Genomic DNA, 25,277 nt, shown 5'->3' on the forward strand with positions numbered 1-25,277 from the left:
AACAACGATTTTTATCGCCTATTTACCCACCAAATATATTTTTTTCTCTTTCCGTATACCCAACAAATATGACTTTAACCCGCCCTTTTAAATAGCGTACTAGCCAATAATGAGGTAGTTCAAATACTTTCTTTATCAACGATATGATTTCGAACAAATAACAAATTCTTTATCAACTATGAGTTACAATGATTTTATACAACTTCTCCATCAAGGATGATTTTTAAAAAATTCTCTATCAACAATGATTTCCAACACGTTCTCTATAAACAATGATTTCCAACACGTTCTCTACCAACAATTGATTTTGAATAACTATCCCTATCAACAATGATTTTGAATAACTTTCCTTATCAACAATGCTTCTGAATAACTTTCCCTATCAACAATGATTGTGAATAACTTTCCCTATTAACAATGATTGTGAATAACTTTCCCTATCAACAATGATTGTGAATAACTTTCCCTATCAACAATGATTGTGAATAACTTTCCCTATCAACAATGATTTCAAACATTTTTATCTTTTTTAACTACGATTTCAAACACACCTATTAATAATGATTCTAAACACCTTCCCTTTATCTACAATAAGTTCAAACACTTTTCCTATCAACAGTGATCTCAAACAATTTCCCTATCAACAGTGATTTCGAACAATTTCCCTATCAACAGTGATTTCGAACAATTTCTTTACCAATAACGATTTCGAACAATTTCCCTATCAACAATGATTTTATGCAACTTCTCTATAAACAGTGATTTCAGAAACTTCCCCATCTATAGTTTGAACGCTTTCCCTCTCAACAACGACTTTAAACAAACAACTTCTCTAACAAATAATGCTTTCACACACTCATAAACGTCTTTATCAACAATAATCCCAAACACAACTTCCATCAATAAAGATTTCAAACAACTCCCCCACCAACAATGTTTCTCTCTCATTAAATATCAAGAACAATGAGATTTTTGGCTGTAACCGAATATAACACATAATCACCCTTCACACAACTGTTGTTTCTTGGAATTGAATTTATCCAATCTATATATAGAATATAACAATCTTATTGATTTCCAGTATAAAGTAATCACGCTTGAATAAGATATAAATTGTCGTCTATATATGGCCAGCGCCTCCATTTCATTCACACCCGACAGAAGTGGATGAAACGGCTGTCTTCTTGGGCGTAAATTATATTGTTTATTTGGTGTCGGTGAACAACCAATGCTTGTTTTTTTGGCCGTAAATTATATTTTTTAATAGGTATCCGTAATGCCTCTTATGTTGGCTCATAAGACGGGTTCTCTCTGAGTGTGAATGTCGAACACTTGTTCCTACAGCTCGCGCCTTATATCGACAAAAATTTTAACTAAATTTTTTCCTCCGCAACCAACAACAAAATTCTCTTTTCGTGAGAAAAACTTTTTGTGCAAACCGCATTCAAACACACCAATTCCGTCCATTTTTATGAATTGTTAAACTATTTACGAATTTTTATGGGACATCCTGTATATTTTTCTATATTCTCCATTTTTCTCATGCAAAATTTGCTTTCCGAACTTCATTTCCGACACTCTACGTAGAATTCCGCGGTTAATTTGTTTTTCAATAGCACGAGACATTCAAATAATGTCGAGAATATGTTGAAAAATTGTTTACGGTGAACAATTTTCACGAATAGAATTCATTGTCTTGAGATTTAAACTCCTTATCTCATGAAGAGAATTACTGAAAGCATTCTATAACACATTGAAGTTTGATATTTTTGTGAATTCTTGATCTGTATAGATATATGGTTGTGCATTTGAAACAAATTTGAATTTTTTCGTTGGAATCAGTTTCCTAGTGAATAATATTTTTGGCGACGTTATTTGGCGAGAACACGCGATGGTCTGTTCCGGAGCGAAAAACGAATCCCGTCGATCCTAGGGAATAGGGGGCTGGGCAAATCCTGGAAAAAGTTGAGAAATCTCTAGCAACAGCAGCATTCCTCCAGATGAATCGAAACAAATCGGGCGGCTTTTGGGCTCGCGCAGTAGTCAGAAACTGGCGAAATTAATCACATCGTCTTCTGAGAGTAGTTTATAAGACAATTCTCCCCCTTCCATTGATACTTCCATGTGACAATATGAGGCTATTTATTTTCATGCTGTTGCTGTTTGTTGTTGACGTCAACGCTCAAGGTAAGGAGAACTTAATTTAACGTTTCATCTGACACTATCCGTGCATTGAATTTTTTTTTTTAAATTCGCATCAATATCACTACACACGTAAAGTTTCACGATTTCTCTGACGAAAATGCACTTGAAATGAAACTTTTGAAAAAATTTAAAAATCCTTATTTGCATCAGAATTCAATTTTTCTGGATTAAAACAAAAAATTTACAGTTTTGTTTTTTTGTTTTTTAATTGCACATTTAGAAAAAAATCTTGTTATACAAATTAGATGTTGGAATGTTAATAAACATCCAAATTTGTTTTATATAGTTCTAAAATTTAATTTGCGTAATAAATAATTAAAACAATGAAACTTTACTAAAAGAGGAATCCTCTGTGATTCACTATTAAAATGGGAACCCTCCTCAATAGCGTTGAAATAATGTACAGGGCGTCCACTTTTATCTTTATACAAGAACTAACACTTATACCGTCAGTACTAAAGGAAATTTTAAATTTTCGGAAATGCTTTAAATGTTGTCGGAAATGATTTTAAATGTCTCAAAAAAATTATTGTTTTATTAAGTCTCCGGGTTCGATTTTGTCTTAGTAAAATATATTCCGTGTAATGACATGTTAAACAAGGGTTTCCAGCGAAATATGCTTCCTAAATTCCTTTACCTAAACTCAAAAAATTTTCGAAAATTTCATTGAGTAAAACATTGAAAAAAGAAGTATAATCTAAATTCGAATCGAAATTTATAAATATTCTATAAATATTTTCGATTATAATTGAAATTATGATCTTCGAAAAATTTTTCAAGTATCAGTTCTTTTTTTAACTTCACATAATTTTTCCTTGACTTTTATCAATTATTTCCAAATTTTTTCCTTAATTTTCCCCTGACTATTTTTCATCTTCATAACTATCCTAGACTTCCCTAGTCACTAAAAACCCTATAAGCAAATAAAATAAAACATAATGGTAATAATTCTTTTCACGATTGAAATGGAGTTATAATACGTAGAATTTTGTGAATTTTAGGCAAATTCCTTGTCGGAAAGTATCATTGCAGCCAAATTTGAAGGGTCGCGTAAATTTTTTTGTCTAATAGCCAAAATAATTTTCTTGAGCTTTCATTCAACCGCATAATATTAAGAGTTGTTGGGGTTATGAAAAGAACTAAATTACCCAACATATTTTATTTCTGAAGCAATTTTGTGTATATGAACCCCGTTTCTCAATAACAAAGATGTTCTTCAATTTCAATCAGCTATATATAAATCAGTAACTTGAGTCAGAAGGAATGAATGTTTTCTTCCTGTATGTTGGGAGAGTCCAACAGCTGGTTCGCTGGCCGTATGTTTCGCGTGAGGTTCTTTTGTGCGGCCCGCGACTAGATGAAAAAAATATTATATTTTTGATATTAGGTTCGATTGCCGAAATTGTGGTTTCATGTTTCAAAATAAAAATTCTGATTCGACAAAAAACAATTTTTGTTTTCAGCACACAACATAAAACCTCTTTAAGCACACATGTCACATGATTGATTTCAAAAACCTACTGTCGGAGTTATGGAAGTAGCAATAGCAGATTATCTTGCGCAATCATCGGAGCTCAGTGATAGTAATGAGAAAAATAAAAAATGTTTCTTTTAAGTATGTTTTTCCACAAAAATTCAAAACCAATATGCTGCGGTCTATTGATAAAAATATTGAGTCACATATTTAGCAGGAAACTAATTTCAAAATATAAAATTATTCTTTTTTGTTTGATGAACTTTAAACGTTTTATGAAGTAACATTCTCCACTCTTGTTAAAGCATTAACATTCATAATTTGCTGAAAGGAAAGAGAGATGAAAAAGTTTTCTTGATAATTAAGTTTAGTCTGGTAAGAAATTGTAGTCCACACTATTCAGCTATTTCCGCATTTGAAAATCTTCATCAGCGCTGATCTCACTGTCTATGAGAGAACATATAAATACTCTTTTTTCAAAAATGAAGACTCCAGTTAATATTTCATTAATGATTATTTATAATTAGTATTTAATCAAATGAAGAGTTTAGTTAATAAGTAATAAATCCCGTCAAAATGTTTGTAGCCCGCAATGCCATAACACGAAATCATACTGGGTGCGGCTTATACACCGGAGTTTTGTTCCTAGTGTGGCCCGCGAACTGCGTCTGACCATTACGTTGGTCCTCGAACAGAGAAAAGTTAGCCACATCTGATGTATATATATATGAAAAATATTTTACGACGTCTTAAACTTATAAGACCGAGGTACTGTAAAAAGCTTTATTTCATAACTTTTTGAACACAAGTTTTATCTTGAATTGCTTCTTGAACGATTCCGACAACATTTGAAACATTTTGTGTAATTGAAAGTTTACTCTAAGACTAACGGTTAAAAAAGGTGATAGCTATTGGATAGCCATAAAAATATATCGTCCCTCTCATGCCAGAAACACGAATGTGCAAATTTTCACTCTTTTCTTATCAGCTGGTTGGATACCTTATTTTGCTACCTAAACTTTGCCTGAAACGTGAACGTATACCCCTATTGACGCACATGTTACAAAACAATTTAAGAAAATAACTTCCATAGATAAACATGGGTAGAGTAAGCATTCAAATGTCATTTCTCACGTTCTTTTGTTCCCAAGGACATTTCACATTCGTGCTTCTAGCATGAGAGGGACGATATGTTCTGTATAGGAAAAGAATTCGGGAACAAAAACAAAACCACATTGTCCTACAGATAGATGGCCCTTCAAAAAAGTTTTTCCGCATCTCGTTTGAAATCACCATTGTTCCTATGTTGTTCACCTATTATTCTAATGAAATTACCTAACTACGAGTGGACATACAATTTTACACATGTTATTTCTGAAATGCGTGTCTTAATGTTAGTGTCACGAAAAATTCTGCAGGAGTGTTTTTTACTTTCGTTTATCGCATTACATTATACAACTCGTTTGCAAAAAGTGTTTGAAGAAGTGTGCCGCCGAAAATAAATAATGACGACAGCCAAGATTGGCAATACAGTGAGAACACCGTTTCTAGCGCTCTGCAGAGTTGTAGAACATATTTCGAATGTGTCTCGCGAAGAAAAATTAATCGGAGACAACGGTAGTAAATTGTATTTATCTTACCCTGGTTGGTAAGAAAATTTGCCATTCTAAATTTTAAGTTTTTCTTTGACAATAAATGGTGGAAGTGGTTGCACTCATTATTTTTTGTTTTTTAAAAAAAAATCAAAGTCGTCGTTAATGGGTTAAATGAAAAAATTTATTTTAAGTTCCAAATTTTTCCTTTTTCAGTTTTGTAGTTTCGAAAATAAGTAGTTACAAAAAATGAGCTTTAATAGCTCCTCTCCACTTAAAATTACATTTTAAATGAAACTGTTTTATTCCCATTCATTATAATCTTGGGAACTGACTGCGAATAAGTTTCAGCGTCATTATTGTTGCCTTCATACGTCATCATATGATTAGCTATGAAATTGGATTCTTATGCTTTCCAACTGTTGATCCTATAGGCATACTTCCAATTTGGAAAAAGTATCCAAATAACGTGATGTGGATTTCAGATACGTTCACTCACGTTGCAAGGGGTTGTATGAAGTCGTTACTCTATCTCTCTTAAGGTGAAGTTGAAAGTGTTCTCGTGAAAAAGTCCCACTAAATTATTAATAATACTAGATGGCATGCATCTGATGAACATACATTAATTGGTGCGTACTTTACCCCCGAATCCTCAACATCTCGTTTATTGGAGACGCCGTTCATGAGTGACAAGACTCAGTAGAAATTTCTTCGTGTTTCAACAGCTTTAGGTTATAAAAAATAAATATTTACGTTGTACTATATACGCAGGTTAAATGGGAAACGGGGCGTATATTTTACTGGCGAGACGTTGATCTTGGAAGCGTACTTCCAATCAGAAAAAGTATCCAAATAACGGGTGGTGGTCAGATATCTCATTCATGTTGCAATGGGTGTTTTGTAAACCTCTTGTTAGTTATTAAAATAAAAATGCTAACTTTTTCATACGGACACCCTGCGATCAAGAGCCCATCCACAAAGTTGTTTCGCTGATGCCGAAAAAATAAATAAGGCATTTCTAGGTACAATATTCACTGAGATACTGAATCCGAAAAAAACGGTAGAAAATTGTGAAAAAAACTTCAAATGCGGGTACCCCCATTTAACGCAGTTTTTTCCCAATTTTGCTCCATTTTTGAATTCAAATATCGCACTCAATATTGCACTTATAAACACGGTTTTTTGGCATCAAGATAGACAGGGCAACAACTGGATTCTGGATCGCGGGGTGTCTCTGCACACATAAAAAGTTAACATTTTTATTTTAATAACCATACTACCCGTTGCATCATCAATGACATATCCGAGTACTACACGTTATTTGGCTACTTTTTCTAATTGGAAGTATGCTTCTTGGATCAAGGTCTCACCAGCGATATAGCATGCACCCTGTATATTTTGACTTGAAGTTTGTGTATTTGTTTTAGAATTTTCTATTCGTGCGTGTTAAATTTTGTTAATTTAATGCTATTCTCTGTAAAGTCACCTAATATTAATTTGAGAAAAATCTATGCACATTCAACATGAACTCCGAAAAACTTTTTTGAATGAAAATGGAACCTTTATTGAGGGTATTAGGGGAATGTATGCAGATACAATACTATGAAAATCAGAAAGAAAAACAAATGGACATTAAACAATATGAAATAGGTAATCAAGAATGGCAAGTAATCATCACGGCATTGTCAAAAAACCCATCATACAAATTTATTTTCTCAATATTTTTTGCTAACTTAGAAATCACATCTTTTATTCTCATTTCAGAACAAAATACGGCTCTATACAAGTACAATACACTTTTATCTAGAAATAGTTGTTTCCTAATAGGTGGCATTTTTTGAGAGCTGTCAAAATTTCACGTGTTCAGAAATTTTTAAAGTCTCACCGAATTGAGGAAATTGGAAATAAAATTCAAGGTGAAACTATTGAACGTTGCTGAGCAAGATTTTTTCTGTTAATGAATGTTTCATGTTTGGATAACGTAAAAAGCAAGGTGAACTCTATATTCTACCCTTAATAAACCATTCTAGCTAATTAAAAATATGCTAACAGCATTCATTTACATTCGTATGTGTAAAGAAAAAACTTTTTTTGGGTGTTAATCTTACGTATGAGAAGTGGCAGTTAGAGCTAATGAAGGATTTTGCGAGTCAATAGGCATCCCGATGTTTTGGAATTATTAAAATAAAGCATAGAAAGGTTCCAATCGTATGGTTCCAAAGGATCCAAAGGTTCCATAGATATGGTTCCAATCGCGATGATTGCATATACTGCTCATCCACTAAATTTTGTCCATAATTGCAGCTGCAGCTTCATCCTCGATCATTCAGGTAGCAAGCAATAAAGAAAATCAAAGAAAAGTTTGGTTCAGGAATTGCGTACGGATAATTGAGACGAGTCACGCAACAGATACCGAAGAACAGTTTGGATCAAGTATGAAATATTGCCTGAAAACTGCATTATATATGTCACATCTTCAGACTCATACGCGATGAAATAGCCAGTTTGAGAGTTTGTTGTTCGAAATATCGATCCCAAAGTCGAGACATAGTAAATTTATCCGCATAGTTTCGTAAGCATTAGTATTATTCATTTCGAAATCCCAACAACACCCGAATTTTCATCCAGAGTAAATACATTCAAGATATGAACGAAACGTCGGGAAAATACTGTTTTTTAAACAAAAATAATTCAAATTTTCGATATGAGTTTGAACTATAAAAATTTATAATTCGAATTCCCAGAATTTTCTGGCGCTTGAATTTCGAAGGAATGGGATTTCGAAAAGTCGAACCGATCTAATACGATCCCTAGAGTAAATTTCACAACATTCATTAGAAAAGGATAATGCTCGCCATGTCAGGTCGAAAAACATAACAGAAACAACAAGTGTTCGGCTTATTTAAGGGCTATGTGTCCGTCCTTGTTCGTAAATAAGACCCCGTAGACCTTTCTCACAATGAAATAAAGCTAGCCTCCTCACTAGTAGAAAACAAACATATCTTTCCGTATATCTCGGTGAAAATAGCCCTAATATATATAGTTGCCGAGTCTCCACAGCTGACGTAAAACCCGCGGCATATACTACCTAAGAGGTTTATGGTATAACGTAATTTTTTTTTTTCATCCGCATACATTTCTAAGAGTTAGTCCTTTCTTTATTGTTTTCTTTTCGTGTTTGGATATCGTGAGCTAGAGTAACTCTGGCCCGAAAAAACGTCGAAATTCGTCCCGTGGGTGGCGTTATTTTTCATGATATCCTTTCAGGAATTCAGAAGAATACATCACGGTAGGGCTGTTAAGCGTCCTCCCAATATGTATTTGCATTCCTTTTTTTTTCTTTCCTATATGTATATTTCTGTAGATTCCCACTGCAAACATCACCTTTATCACTTTTAAGAATCGTATACGCCAAGAAAACCCTTGTCAGAATTCACGGAAAATATAATAGCCCTACTAGCTATAATACCCGGCGCTGCCCGGGTTTTCTTCAATGAGGATTTTTGCATCAAGTGATATCTCCCTCTTTCTTTGAGGGACAAACAAACCGTGTCACAGTTAACCAATATGGCGCCTTCTTGTGCGACTCATGAAAGAAACAAATCTAGATTTAAATAAACGTAGAAATGAATATACACGGTGTTTCAAAAAGAATCATCCGACTTAAAAAAATCATAAGTATTCAGCTCTTAATCCGTTTTGATCGACTAATGTATAGGTAGAATGGGGGAAATCTCGAGTTTCACGCACTTGCGCAACGCTAACGCTGTTCCTTCGGCCGCCACTTCAGTGTTTGTCACGATTGTCTTTTCTCACAGTTGGAAACCGATTCGGATGACTTCATTTTCCAGCAGGACGGGGCACCACCACACTAGAGCTTGGACGTTCGAGAATTTTTGAACAATAGCATTCTGATGTACTTTACGAGCCCATAATTAATTTCAAAACATCCTAAACTATACGAATTTATGCAGTTGAATATTAAAAGACAATACGGGGAACTTATTTTTTCATTCTTAATAAAATATGAATAAAAAGTTGAAATCAATGTTATTGTATAGATATCCAACTCTAGGGGTTGCTCCGGCTAATTACTTCTTATTTAATTTTCTGGGCTTCGTATCTAAGCGAACTCGATATTTCAAAAATCAAGAATTCAATACAATTTTTAAAATTATTGATATGGTGGAAAATCCCACTAAATTCCCTCGTTTCTACAGCAAAATCGGCAACTTTAACACTGATTTCTATGAGGATCATCCTTTGCCTGACCCTCAAAATTCAAGCTGATGGTGATTCTGACATCTATTCAAAAAGCCTCATTACTGGCAGCATTGAAGAAGTGATAAACAATTGTAAAAGCATATGAATGTCTGAAACGCATTGCTAGGGAACCATGGTAACTTAAATAAACATTCCGAAAGAGATTTCTGAGGCCCAGAAACCATTGGTGCCCCGACAGTTTTTTGCCCAATTAGTGCATTTGCCTACTCTGACCAACTTTTAAAGTAGCCTATCGTTCAAGTCGGGTCCCGTTTATATGCAAAATTTGGCGACGATCGATGTAAAATAGTAGATTTGTATAGCCAACATACACATACACACACACAGAAAATCGATTTTATGTATAGAGGTATTCGTCTATTTTGATTGGAAGATTTGAGAAAATCTTGCTAGACATGCACGAAGATTTTCATTGACTGTGTGTGAAATGAATGTAAACTCTGCCAAAGATTCTAATATGGATGTAAAATATGAAAAGAAACAAAAATCACATCGAAAAGAGAAACTCGTCCGCTTTAAAATAACGAAAGATGAACTCCTGTTATAAATACTTCTGTCCTTAAATACCATTCTTACCTATGCGCCAACTTTGAGCAAAAGTGAGACGTCAGTATTATCGCTATAGCCAATCAAAGCTCCCTACCCTGCTTTTTTTAATGGATGGCGAGCGAGCCCGCTCTTTTCTACATGTACCCTTTATGCTGGGAATGGCCTTAATCAACACCAGCTACAGCAGAAGGCCTTCACACGAACCTCGTGACATCACTGAAGAATGTCATCTCACTTATAGCCATTGGATATAGCAGGCCGACGCACCCCCCCCCCCCTCCGTATGCACCAACTTTACCCTTCTTTGTAGTATACCCGATGGCTATAGGTAAGATGGTCTTCACTGACGTCACGAGCTTCGTGCGGATGCCTTTTGCTATAGATTGTGTTGCCTTAAACTCAAGAACAAAGTGAAAAGATTAACTCATAACAACCGACGACGTTTCAGCTTGATGCGATGGATGAGCTCATACCGAGTACGACCCTTTGGCTCGCGGGAAAAAAAGAAGAAAGTGAACTTGTTTCCGACGACGTTGCTTTAGCTTGAGAGAAAGCGTGAGCCTATGCCGGTGTCGACACTTTAGCTCCAAGAAAAAGATGAGAAAAGGTAAATTTGTACCAACGATAGCCCTTTGGCTCGAGAGACCATTCGTCTATTGACTCGACTTCCAAAACTTTGACAAATAACTTTCACCTAACAGCTTCCAACCCTCAATATAAATCAACATAACTTGAAATTCCAAATTTATTCATTACGCGTAATCCAATATTGCGCGATTAGCAGCATTCATCAAACATTATCGCAGAATTCCAATGATCATATGTAAATCTAAATCCCATAACACATCAATAACCTATTCCTGACATCGGATAAAAAAAAATTCATTATAAAATTCTACTTGAATAAAATCTCATCATAAATTATCAAATTTAGAAAACACAACAAAAAAAATAGTAATAATAAATCAATAAGCGTTTCACATAACCTGATCATTAAAATAATGTAAGTAATTACTTGAGAAAAGAATTTCCTTTTTTTTATTGTATTGACTAATTATATAGTTAGTAATACGTTTTTTCTCTTATCTCTTTAACTCTTAAACTTACGATAAAACGAGATAAATTTACGGATCATCTTACAAATGAATCCTTTTTTTCTTATTATTTTCTCGTATTGAAAGAGTTTTTCAGATATTTTTTTTTAATTTTTTGTTAAAATTTTCGAATCACGTTCTTCTCTTTTCTTCTTTATTTCTTGTATTATTTAGAATCTTAGAATTCGGATAATTTTGTTTCCGATTTCATCCTATTTTTTTTTTTTTCTTTTTGTCTTAAAAGATACGTTCGATTCTAGTTCTTCGATTACACGTTTTTTTTTTGGTTTTTTGTATTGTTTTATTTATTTTTATAATGGCGTCTATGTTTCTTTTATTTCATTTCACGGAAATCGATGCAACTACTTATACGATCACTTACTTTACTCGATTTTCACCCACTATAGTCCTAACTCATTTTCTCGTTCTTTTTCCCTCGGAAACAATTGCCAATGAGAGTGGATTTTTTCCGATCCAATGGGATATTTAAGGCTATCACGATTTCACGTTCCGGTTCGTTTTCTAGTTGGTTATGTCCCGATCGAGTTGGAATTTATTTATGTCTCTTCCTATTACGAATCGCGTTTTCCTTTTTTTTGTTGTTGTTGTTGTTGTTGGGATATTTTGGAATTGGGAGAGAAAGAGTGAGAGGAGAAATTCTCATTCTAAAATATGGTTGTAATGGAGTTGTTTTTGCTCGTTTCTTCCTCCGGTGGATTATCTTACGTGTCTTGTGATGTTTAGATACATTTTACGTGATCCGTGCTTGATTTTTCTTTTAATTCGGTTTGTTTTCAATGGATGTTAGTGGTTTTTATCGATTTTTTGAGACGCGTGTTGTACGTATTGCTCAGAGCAGGTATCTTCAACCCGTTGCTCGCGAGCACACCACAGGGCTTCACCTGAAGTGCCCGGAGTTCTCGATGTTCATGTCCTATTTCGTGCTCGCGAGCACTTGATAAACGTTCCAATTAGACACCTTGTACGAATTGAATTCAAAGATTGAAATCATACTGATTTCACGCATTCGTATGACAAGCTTGCCATAAGGGTGCTCTTCTTTTGATGATAAGTGAAGGCAGTGCTCGAGACTGGAGAAAAGTTGAGAACCGCTGGTTTAGAGAGTTATGACTCGGATTAGGAGAGAATTATTCAGGGTGTCCGTGCTACTAGGTATCTAAAAGTAAGGTTTTTACTGAGATGCTTTCAAAGCAGTCGCACGACGGCCACTAGTAATATTTAACCTATAGTACCTCGTGCACACGTGTGTGGAGTTGTGATTGTTCCATGTTCTTGTGGTGCTGCCATATTCTTGGCGAGACTTTTTAAGGAAGAGACCAGCTCGCATTCGCGCCTTGAATTTGGGAACAACAGAAAACCAACTTCAGCCGATCACCACTGTGGTGGCGTTGGGGTTCGAATCCATGTCCTCCCGGTGCGAGTCCGTCACTTTGATAACTCGACCACCACAGCGGCTCTCTAATCACAACTACTTAACAGTACATGCATTTCGGAAACATTTTTTAAGAAATTTTCAACAAAATGATGCATGACGGAACACATGTTTTGAGTATGGCCCTAGCGTATTCATATTGTCAGAGATATGCGTGTTTCGTGTGCGAGTCGTGCTAAGATCCCGAATGAATACCCGAGGATGAGAGAGCTCTATCGACGATCGAATGAGCCATGATGATAGCTGGTTTAAGAACAACGTTATAGTTAGGTGTTTTAACAAGAGGAAGCCGTGGGTGTCGAAACTCTGAGAATCACTGAGTTAGAGGTGAATTAGTGTGAGGGAATATTTGAGGTAGCCACGTGTCTGTGCGTCCTAAAGGGCATCATCTATTTCAGTAATTGGAAATATTACCTCGGTGTCACAGAAAAGATTCTAAAAATACATGGTATAGTTGGGGGTTATAGATAGCTCATTAAACACTGAACGTTCTTTCACAAAATATACAAGCGGTGGCCAACTCGCGGCACTCCCGAAACCTATATTTTATATGGTAGGTAATTTTGAAGTAATAACATGTGATGAGAGACTATTCAATGCGTTTCTGTTCAGTTTCTCATCTTTGAGCATAATTACCACTACTGCTACGAAACCACACATGCACTTCTTCCATATTTCCCCTATGAAGCTTTCAACGAAGTGGTACATGTAGGAATGTGCGCGTTCGTGTTGTGATTCTAACGTGGAGTTTTGTTTCTGTGTAATGCTTGTGGTGGTGGAAAGCCGAAAAATATTTTGCAGAAAGCGTGAGAATTCTCATGTCCTGTAAAAACGGGACGTACGGTTTGCTAGTTGAAATCCGTAGAGTGGAACGAGCATCGAAAATAATCTTGATTGTGGCCCAGCTCGGAAAAAGACTGTTCACCCCCCCTGGAATGGACGAATCTCTCTTGATCTGGAGTTACTGCACATAAAAAGAAAAACATCTATTTCTACAAATTTGAACACCTTAGCATCCAGAATATGACTGCAGATATAAAATTTGTCAAAATAATTATCTATGGGGGGGGGGGGGGAAATCTCGAGCTCTAGAAAAATTTATCATATTTTAGGAATATAATTTTCGTATTTGACGGAAGTCTGATAATATTCGTAACAAATATAACAAATATGTGACAGCTTATCAATATTAGTTTCGCTGATATTTATATTGTTTTATATTGTTATATTATTATATTATATTTATATTGTTCATAATACAAAAAAAACTGCTGTTAGTGAGGCTTAGGTTTGAATCCAAGCTAGAAACATGGATCCTTGTCTACAACTATTTTGTATCTTCAAAACAGTAAACTCTGGCTAATCTTCACGTCGTAAATAGATTTTTTATATTTTTATAGATTTTTTATATTTTCTTTTAATAAATTAATAATGTAAAACTAAATTATGTTACGTTTAATTAATAAACGAAAAAGTATAATAACAGTAAGCGCATTTTTGTAAAAACGATAATTCCGTTACTGTTCGTCGAAATATATATTCGCTGATTAAAATTCCTCTTAGAATTTTGTTATTTTTTGCATAAAAAGCAGCAAAAATCGAGAATTTCAATCATAAATGTCTCAATAAACTCCATCTAGAGGGTAAAAAATGTAAATATTTACAAAATATTTACAAATGATAACACGGGTATTACGAGTAGAAGCTAAATTTGAACGCGGAAAGTTATTATGGTACTAAAATTCTAAAACTTCATTCACATACGCTCATTCGACCGCTTTAAAAAATTTTGGATACTTCTAAAATGCATAAATTTACCCTTATTAACGAATATTCTGACTAATAATATTTTTTCATTTCTAAAACTAGTTTATGAAATAGTTTATATTTACCTAGTAAGAGAGATAAAGCATCATGATAATCATTACATAAAATTATATCCTCTCGTATTCAATAGCTAAGTCATTTGAAATCTCAAATATGTCTCGAAAGACTTCAAAAATGTGAGAAATTTTTTTATTTTCTTATTTCGAAACAAACTTAAAAGTACATATTTTAACACCAATATTATCATAATTCATTTTCCCGATGAAAAATTTGACGTTTAAACATATAAAAAAAAAGTGGAATTTATGTACACAAAAATATATAGCTTAGCTTTTCTATACTCAAAAAATAAGTAAAAACGAAAATTTGCATAGCTTTCAGTTCCCACGGAGTCTCAGGTTCTTCCCACGGTTCTCTCAGAATTTAATCAATTTTATACGAATAACTGAGTAATATATTTACTTTTTTTCGCCCGTTTACGCAACGCCGAGTTTTTCTCTCTCTTGAATGGCAGTAGCGTAAGCAAGACATGCCAAAGTCAGCAGCTTTACGATACTGTCTCAATATATTTTTTTTTCTTCTTTCTTTGATGTCAAAAATTTAAAAATATACATAATAATCACTTTTAAGAGTTTAAAATTAGATTTTTATTTTTTTATTACGTATATCGAAGTCATGATTACTTTTGAGATGACAAGATGGCTTAAACTTACCGTTTTTATTCTGACATTCTCGCTATCATCAGGTTGTTTGCTAATACAAAATAGTGATAATGATAATAATGTAAGGAAAAAATTATCTTCAGAGGATCATCTTCAATTCCGATAAGGTTTTTATTTAATGGAATTCGATGCGAAAAATTAATTTATGTTCCCATTTTTTTCAGTTTATTTTTTTGATAAGACAATTTTGTGTTAAAAAAGGATTTCTTGAAATTTTTCATACCGAATTTTCCTGAGTATAAAATGCAACGATTATAAGTCATCTAAATTTCTTAATGCAAATCATATTTGCGGTGTTTTTCCTAAGAGTTTTTATAGGAAATAAATATTTTTAAACGTAGTTTTTAAGTATTCATAGATGGCGTATATACATGCGAGAGTAGAAAAAAATCTACGTGTTTTTTCTAAAAACGTTACCAACAATACTTTGTATTTTTTTAAGACTTCTTCGTTGAAGTGAATGAAATTAGCACATGCCGCTGATACAGGAAATTATTGAATTTAAGATATGCCACTACACCTTTCTTGTCTCTTTTCTTTAAAATGGTACTGGAGTGAACATTAACAACATTTTTTGATAGAAAGTGTCCCAAAATGATGAAAACAATAATATATTTTGGATTACCTGCGTCATTTTCTACGAAAATGTAATTTTTATGTCAAATTTTAGGCAAAATTCGTGTGATATTCTAAACGCGATTGCAAAAAATTCTCCGAATGTAATGTTTTGTTATTGTCTCAGTGCATTCAGCTAATAATGGTGCGGGTTATGAACTAAAATTTAAAGGATTGTGTGATATGCTCATAAGTTACACTCCAATCTGTTGATGTACGTGTGAATTTTTAGAAATTTCGTTCCGCATTTCGGCCATAAAACACTGTAATTAGACAAATATGTGCGATAGACGTTAGATTTCAGTTCACAGCCTTAGCAATATACAGGGTGGTTAAAAATAAACTGACACCACTCAGATGTATGTAGCGCCCATTCTGATGGAGATATTGTGATGAAACTTCGTATGCGGGATATATGGGCCATGGGGGAAAGAGAGATTTAATAAAAAATAGTCCGATTTTCGATCAGCAGTTGAAAAGTGGCGCTATTTTATTGTAGTTATTTCTCCCCCCCCCCCCTCCCGGTCTAAATAATGTATATACCAAGTTTCAATGAAATACGTCCAATAAGTCCACAGCTGTTTCAACGGGCGCTACGCGCTACATTGGTCTGAGTAGTGTCAGTATAAATAAACTGACACTACTGAACTTAATTATACTGACATTATTACTCCGACCCACGTAGCCCATCCATATCTGTTATGGGCACCCATCGTGGTCGACGCATTTCATTGAAACTTGGTATATACGTCTAAATGAAGAACTGCGATAGAAAAATCGCCACATTTTCACCTGGTGGTCAAAAATCGAACTTCTTCTTTCCCTCATGGTCCATATAAGGGCTGTAAAGAGAAACTTCATTGGGCGCGGTAGCCCGGTCGATAAGATACTCGCCTAAAGTACCAAAGCATGTTTAGAGGTGTCGCGAGTTCGATACCCGGTTCGTCCTTGTCAGAAAACTTTCCTGACACAGGGGTACAACAAAAACGGCGACTTGACCGCAGCAAAAAAAAAATTGCTACGGCAGGGGGCCCCCATCGAGGGGTTAGCGTACCAACCTTTCGATGAGTATAAGAAACAAGCCTGCCGTTCGGAATCAGCAATAAATTGTAGTTCCCGGTCTAATTAGCCCTCGTGTGCAGAAACTGACCGTGGTGCGACAAAAATGATCAATGATCAAAGAGACTTCATTTTTGGAATATGTTTACACTGGATGAACGTAGGTGCCGGGGACATATGCTTGTAAAAAACACAACACTAAAGTGGACGTAACTTCGGTTCTGAGCGTTATATATACAAAGAAAGGTTTGTTCTGGAATCACAAGAAATAGGGCTTCAAGAAAATAAAATGGATATTTTGTTACGAAATGGCATTTTCAACGTAGTCGGATACCTTAAAAGATTTATAAATAAGAATATTAAATTATGTCTTAAATGTAGTGGTATTTTTTTTATCAAATAAAAATTAACGTTCTTCATGTTATTGTTACTTCATAGATGTTTATCAATCTCATATCAAATGATGGGTAAAGGCGGTGTGCTAGTTAAGGCTGGTCAGGGTAGTCTTTAATTTCGAACATACTGCATGCGGACTTCCTAATCTTCTATTTGGGATTTTCTGGTTTCAAATCGTTTGCAATTTTATCTGAAGACATTTTTTTTGTTCACATCCAAAATTAATGCTATTCTCTACTGCCTATCTGTAAAAGACGGCCTAACTGTACTTTTATATCCAGAATATCATTCTCTGTTCTTGAAGTACTTGTTTACCAGTGTGTATAAATCTTTCAATAGTCTTTTCGATTTCACAAGAAATTAATCTGCACCATTTAAAGAGAGGATCTTATCTTTTCCTACAACAGATAGTCTTTTGCGCAGTCTCATCTTTACGAATCAAGCTTCGCGGAAAACAACTGCGTCGAATAATTTAAGAAGCTCTTTGGAATGAGGTCTAGTCATAAGGCTGTGTAAATAAGGTAAGTGAACCGAGTAAAATGAAGTGGCCATATACAGTTGACGCTTGATTTTATGACCCTCCAAATTACGAACATGCTCGTTTTTACGAACCGTTCCTCTGTTCCGAACAGCATGTCATAGAGAGAGAGAGCTACTGTTAAAATCCGCTCTATTTTACAAACTCTCATTTCCATAAACTCGGTATTTTACGAATTCGTTTTCCTTCTGCTATTTTATTTCGGGCTATTTTATTCTCCAAGTCACCTCTGAATTCATTGCAGTAAAAATTAAACTTCAATTCAGCCGTTCTACGTATCTTTTAAGAGAAAATAGATGAAGAGGAGGGATATAGGGAATTCACCAATTTTTCATGCAGATAGATGTTTTGCGAACACGTGCCAGGAATAGGATTCAGTTATAGGAGGGGGACAGACCATGAAGTGGAAATGCATTGAGAACGTAATTCACTCCGTGCATTAATATTGGTTGAACTAGTGGTTTCATAAACGGTATGATACATTAGGTCAGGAATTCTCAATCTATACTCCTCGGAGCTCCAATTGCTCCGTGTGTCTTTCCCAGAGGTTTCGTGGAAGCTAAAGAAAAATAAAACAAATCAGTAAATTTAATAGACAAATTTTAAAAAAGTGGCCTACAAAAAAGTGGCCTACCTTTGCTACAAAAAAACTTGAGAACCGCTGCATTAGCTTGTTGATAAGGTCATTTCTGAGTCAATTGAAATCTACTTCGGCCAAATGCTGCTTCTCTACTTTTCTCTTCACACGCCCCTATGTTAACCAAACGGAAAAGATTGTGCTTGGCAGTAGATTAAAAAAAAATATTTTGAAAGAAATTAATATGCAAACTCGCACAAAGCCAGAAATTTCCAAAAAGTACGGAATTCTAAATACACTGCTGGCCACCCAAATTGCAACACCAAGAAAGACAAGAGATATCGCAACAATATTTATTTTGTAGATAACATGTTGACCAAGCATCAAATGATTAAATTTATAGACGTGTGGGTGTGGTTATGAAGTGTGGTTCCTGCCAAAATCAGTAGCCAGAGTAGCCGCCATTGTTGGAGATCACCGCTGCCACACGCCTCGGCATTGATTCAAAGAGACTTTGGATGTGTTCTTGGGGTACAGCAGACCAAGCAGCTTCCACGCGTTGCCAAAGTTGATCTGGTGTGGCAGCTGGGGATGTAATCTGGGTCAATCGTTGAGCAACCATGGACCACATGTTTTCTATCGGCGAAAGATCCGGAGAGCGAGCTGGCCAGGGAAGCAATTCAATCTGGCGATTGACGAAGAACCTTTGGACAATGCGTGCCACGTGTTGTTGCGCATTATCCTGTTGAAATATGGCTGTGGGCAAGCCCTGAAGGTAAGGAAGGACAATTGGCTCCAACACCTCGGAGATGTAGCGCTGGCTTTTTAAAGTACCGGCAATGCGTACTAGAGGAGTGCAAGAGTGATATCCAATACCGCCCCATACCATAATACCCGGTGCAGGACCAGTGCGGCGGTGCATAACGCAGCTGTTCCGCATCCTCTCTCCACGGTGTCTCCAGACTCGAATCCGACCATCGTGGTGTTGCAGACAGAAGCGTGACTCGTCAGTAAAGACAATTTCATTCCATTGTGCCGTCCACATCCTTCTTTCATCGCACCATTGGCGGCGGAGACGTCTGTGGTTCTGCGTCAAGGGTAGACGAAGCAATGGACGTCTTGCGGACAGACCACTCTGCTGTAAACGGCGTCGCATGGTACGCGCAGACACTGGATGATGCGGTACAGACTGAATGTGCTGTGCCATGGTTCGTGATGTGGCTGAGCGATCCGTCACTGCCATACGCACAATACGCCTGTCATCACGTGAAGTGGTGCACTGAGGTGGATGCGATCGAACACGTCGGTCCGTCGTACCCTCCTGCATCCAACGATCACATATCCGCATTATAGTTGTTTGGTTTCGTCCAACACGACTACCGATTTCCCTGAAAGATAATCCACAATCTCGGTAGGCCACTATCCTTCCTCTGTCGAACTCGGATACTTGATCAAAAGATGATCGCTGTTTTCTACGAGGCATAATTGATCGTTTTTTTTTTAAAAACCACAAGAAAAACACAATTGCCGTACTTCAAATCGTCGAAATCTCCAAGCCTTAAACAGCGCTTTGAAGTGGCGCCACAGGCGCGCGTGATGTGCGTCTGCGCTGAAATTCTAATCATTTGCATATCTCACTTCCGCTAATGCATGTTATAAATTTCATATTATTTGCATGCTTCCTTCAGGGTGTTGCATTTACGGTAGCCAGCAGTGTATTACAATGAGCCCTCTAATCAAAGATCAGCAAAAGGTCGTTTCTGCTGCAAGTGATTCCAGCAGTCTTCCAATACACCGAAAATATTTCACAGAATCGAATTTCTCGCGAGATTTTACCCCACATCAATTCCTCGGAATCTTATATTTACGAAAGTGTCGACTGTAGGTAATTCCACCTACATTACGCTCATGATCAAAGAAAAAAATATTTATTTAAACATATTTGGCGAATTTTCGAATAAGTTTTTGAGATAATATTTCTCGTCATATTCATTATCTCTGAGTAAAAATTTGAAATCTTCGACAATTTTTTTTTGTCATCTTTTTTACCTGGTCTTATAGGTTCTTTCCACCACTGTATGAATTGCAAAATTCACTAATTTTTCATTCAAAATTATAATTAATTTATCAGTTACACTTGTGGACCGACCACCTGTCTCGCCGTCATGGACCTTAGGTGAAGAAACTGAACTAGAGCAGGGAAGTTTTTATTTTATTCCTTTATAAGATAAAGAAAAACTTCAGTAAAAGTTTAGACACAATTATGAATATTTTAAGACATTGAAAATTATGCTTTTCAAAGTACAAAAAAAATATTTATAAAAGAACTTTATTTAAATTTATTAATTTCTCTGATTAGTTCGACACTAAACATTATGTATATGTACGAATCCACAGCATAAATTCATTTATTTAGTTGCTTACTATATGTTTCTTTGACAGTTGCAATGAACACAGAGCAAAAATTAAAAGTCTAAAGATACAACAAACATTTTTGTAATTACATTTAACTTTTTATCCACCATTGTCCAAAATCATTCCAGAGACAGTTCAAGGAAGAAGTTCGGTAAACCATAGGTTACTGGTGAAATTTTCAATTTAGTTAAGACGAAACAACAACTTTACATAAAAACAAAGAAATATCCGTATGCCCGTTCTATGGAAACTGCTTATAGAAATATAAAATCAAGAATTAAATCTGAAATAAAGCAAACTGAAAAATAGTGCTACTCTTTTAAGTTCTTTCAATATTCAGTTATTCCACAGTAACAATAAGTATAATTATATAATAATTATCAGTATAATTCACAGTAACAATACTGGACGTTGGAAATTTATTAATGGAATACTAGGTACTGAGAACAGAGAATGTACTTCCAGAAAATGTTGAACCTCTGATTCTTCCCAATAAATTTCACTCGTATCTCAATGTTATTGGAAGAAATACTGCAGTTTCCATAGATGACTATAAAAAATACGTACGTAGTTTTCAAAATTCAATTTTTCTTTCTCCAACTAATATCATTAAAATAAAGAAAATTATTAACAAACTAAAAAAACTCCGTATCTTCCATCGATGCAATGAACTCAAAAGTTTGGAAGCATTTTTCTGTCAATGTCATTCAGATGTTCTCTGATCTAGTTAATCAAAATCTAGTGTCAATCAAGATCAATACTTAATCAAGATCTAGTTTTCAAAATGGTGCTCTCCCAGATTCACTCAAAAATGGAATCATTACCTCCATCCTATCTAATAAAACCGTTGATAAAAATGATCTCAGCTGACCAGTTTCAGTTCTCAGTACGGCATCCAAAATCTTGGAATCTATCATAAGATGTAGAGCAGTGATTCCCAACGTGGCCGTTAACGCCCCCTGGGGGGGGGGCGGTAGAAGCTACGAGTATAACATAGGATTCCATGGATTAGATTGCGTTGGATGGCGATGGGAGAAAAAAATTTCTGAAGAAAAGGGCGATGAAGACAACAAAGGTTGGGAAACAATGATGTAGAGTATACTCATTTTTAAATGTTAATTATTTTTTCTGATAAAATCAACATGGTTTCCTGCCACACGAAAGCACTGAAACTGCACTGACTGAATTTAGTAAATTTGTAGTTGATAGCTTAGATAACTAAAAACAAACAATAGCAATTTTTCTTGATATACGAAAATGTTTTGACAGCATCAATCACAGTGTATTGCTTGCTAAATTGCGCACATATGGAATTACGATTCAAATAATTTACGAGCAGGTCTTCTATCTTAATAATAGATCTCAATCTGTTAAGTATGGTAAACATATCAGTAGTCCCGTGCACAGAGGAGTTCCACAAGGAACTCGGAACTACTTTCGGACAGTTACTTTTTACTATTTATATTAATAATTTCTGTAACCTTGAGCTCAATGCCAAAATAATCACATTTGCGGATGACACTGTACTTCTTTATTTTGGGAACGATCATCAATCATTGAATCATATTATTAACATACGAGTATGTTACATGTTAACTCGTACTAACAACAATTTAATCAAAGTCTGAAATTGGTTTCGTTCAAATGATCTCAAAATATTCTAAAAACAAAATACATTAGTTTCTCAAACCTCACTAATTTTGGTACTAACTATATTCTCATTTTTCATAATTTTCATAATCAAACTATCTTAATGATCTGTCATGTGCCTGTACTCCATTAAAACAAGTGAGCTCCATTAAATACCCAGGCATTTTTATAGATTGAAATTTTAAATGGAAGTCTCGTGTAAAACATATCCAAAAAATCAAAACTTTGTTTTATAGTTTATACATTTCATTATCTGAAACATTATCTAAATACCCATTTTTTTGCTGTCATATATTACTATTCCCTTTTTTATTCTCATCTATTATATGGACTAACTGTTTGGAGCAGTGACTACATCAGTACGTTGCGACCCATCATCCAGACCCAAAAGGAAATAATCTGTCATTCGATCTCTAACGGCAACTTAACTTAGCATTACGGTATTTATACTTTTATAAATCGACTCTCTTACTTACTAAAAAACAATTCAGTCTTCCCCTTAATTTTACAAGGACATCAAATATAGATGCAATAACATTCTAAATATTCTCTTAATGCATAAAACAGTGAAGGAAACCCATTTTACATACCTTATTCCGAAATTTAAGAAACTATCGCATGTGATATTATTTTTCCCCCTTAACTTTTTTTCCCTTAACCTTTAAAAAATTATCTTTTCTCAATATAGAGCGTTCATTTTAGAAAAAAAAAAAAAAAAAACAGAACTCTATCGGTCAGTGCCAAATCCAATTTTATCAATGTCCAAACACACTTCCTGCTGTTTGCCTCCAATTGTCGAAGTAGCTAACCAATTATCGCATCATTCTAGCATTTCATATTCTTCATTCATAATGTATATGAAAGTATATTGTGTATTTGAAATGCCATACTGCATTCTTTTTCATATGACTGTATACTTTTTCATAGATGCAGAATTATTTCGGATGTATTTATCAACCTTTTTCTTTTTTGTTTATCTGTTTGTTCTGTCCTTGAAATTGCATTTGTAAATTATTCATCGGTACTTCGTGTTCATCGGTACAGATCCACGCTATCGCTTGATGAATTTGTTTCTCGCTTTATTATGTACTATTCCATCATGTTAAATAAACTTTTCAAAAACAAAAGTCAAATTTCTTTAAACCATGTGTGTTTTTTGACATAAACACAGCTTTTTATTTCATATTTTAACGACTCTGAAATATCAAATGCTGAACATATGTTCAAGTGTTTAGTTCACTGCACAATCAGTATTATATAAAGGAATTGGAAGAGCTGTCAAAAATGGGTCAAGCTCACAATACATTTCATATGAGTAGGAGAAATAGTAATGGTAGTTATAAATGATATATAAAGAGAACACCAAAATTTTATATTGGTTTTGGTACCAAGTCTAATTATAATCGGTCTTCTTCGGTCCAATTTTTAAAACATCATATAAACTGGAATCAATTAAACATTACATATTGAAAAACTAATGTCACCCACGTAATCAAGATTGCATTTGCACTGTCAAGTCTTGAAAAAAAAACACACTCCCCTTCATTTCATCTTATACAATGTATGCACAGTTTTTATTTTATTTATTTTTTACTTTTATTTATCTATTATTATTATTTTTGTGTCTTCCATTTTGTAAGCACAACATGCAAGCGCCATCTATCGTCATTGTTTCTAACTTGTCACATCTATGTTAAAAGCAACTGATTATCTCCGAGACGTTCTACTGAATTGTACACTCCATACTATACTTTTGTATTTTTAATTTATTTCACAAAATAAATATTTGATACAATTTAGCAATATATTTTAATTTTCTTAAGATATTATGAATCATATTTTCTAAAGTGAATAAAATTATTTAGTGTTGAAAACTCATAAACGTTATCAGTTCAAATGTTCCTTGTACACTATCCTACAGATATTGAGGAAGTGAGTCGTACAATCAAACATCTTGAAAAGAAATAAGGCACCGGTCAAGACCTTCTAGAATTTACCTGACAAAATATGGTTCAACACCTTGTCACAGTGTTTAACAAACTTTTCCGGCTGAATCATTTTCCGGATAGCTGGAAACTAGCCAAAATTAAGGTTCTCTCCATAGCTGGGCAAGACCTCCACTACCCTCAGAATTGGCGCCCAATCTCACTTTTCAGTTCACTTGGGAAGCTATTCGAGAGAATTGTGGCAATACGAATTCATAAATTCACTGAGGAAAATAACATTATTGGTCCAAGAACAATACGGCTTCCGCAGTATGCACTCGACCACTACCCAATTATTACGATTCACTGAACGCATTCAGGATAGAAAAATTTATAACGACACTGCAGCAATAGCCTTCTTTGACCTGAAGAAATTATTTGACAAAGTTTAGCATAAAGGGCTTCTGCTTAAAATGATTCGCATGAAAATTCCTCTAACTAGTATTAAATTTGTGAGCAACTAGCTAGACTCGCACTCTTTCCGAATACAGATAAATGACCCAATATCAAATTCAAGACCTATTCGTTTGTCAATTGCTCAAGGAAGTGTGTTGGGCCCTATCCTACACAACTTCCACATGAACGATTTTCCTGTGGCCCTCCAAGGGCTTCACAGTTCTTTACGCTGATGATAGCGTTTTATGTTGCACAGAGAGGGATCCTAGTAAGGCTCTTTCAAATTTACAAGAAATGGTGGGACTGGTCGAGCGCTGCGGTGTCAGAACCCGTGTTGAGCTTAATGCAGACAAAACAGTATTCATGTGGTTCACTAAAAAGACTAATCTACCATATTATGCTCATATTATTGTGCAAAGCACTAACATTTATCCTGTCACGCTCAC

General features: G+C 34.9%; 1 protein-coding gene across 1 annotated transcript in view; it reads left to right on the top strand.

Annotated features, from left to right (window-relative positions):
- Positions 1–1,975: 1,975 nt before the first annotated feature.
- LOC149082531 (alkaline phosphatase-like) overlaps positions 1,976–25,277 on the top strand; it is a 57,508-nt gene continuing 34,206 nt past the window's right edge. Inside the window, exon 1 of the mRNA XM_089235780.1 lies at positions 1,976–2,187. Within this exon, the coding sequence (XP_089091906.1) occupies positions 2,133–2,187 (55 nt within the window). The 5' untranslated portion in view covers positions 1,976–2,132. The remainder of the gene's footprint in view (positions 2,188–25,277) is intronic.

Source organism: Pholcus phalangioides, unplaced genomic scaffold (genome assembly GCF_987345545.1).
Source record: "Pholcus phalangioides strain wild (caught in Gottingen) unplaced genomic scaffold, Ppha-v1.0 ptg000009l_1, whole genome shotgun sequence".
NCBI classification, from domain to species: domain Eukaryota; kingdom Metazoa; phylum Arthropoda; class Arachnida; order Araneae; family Pholcidae; genus Pholcus; species Pholcus phalangioides.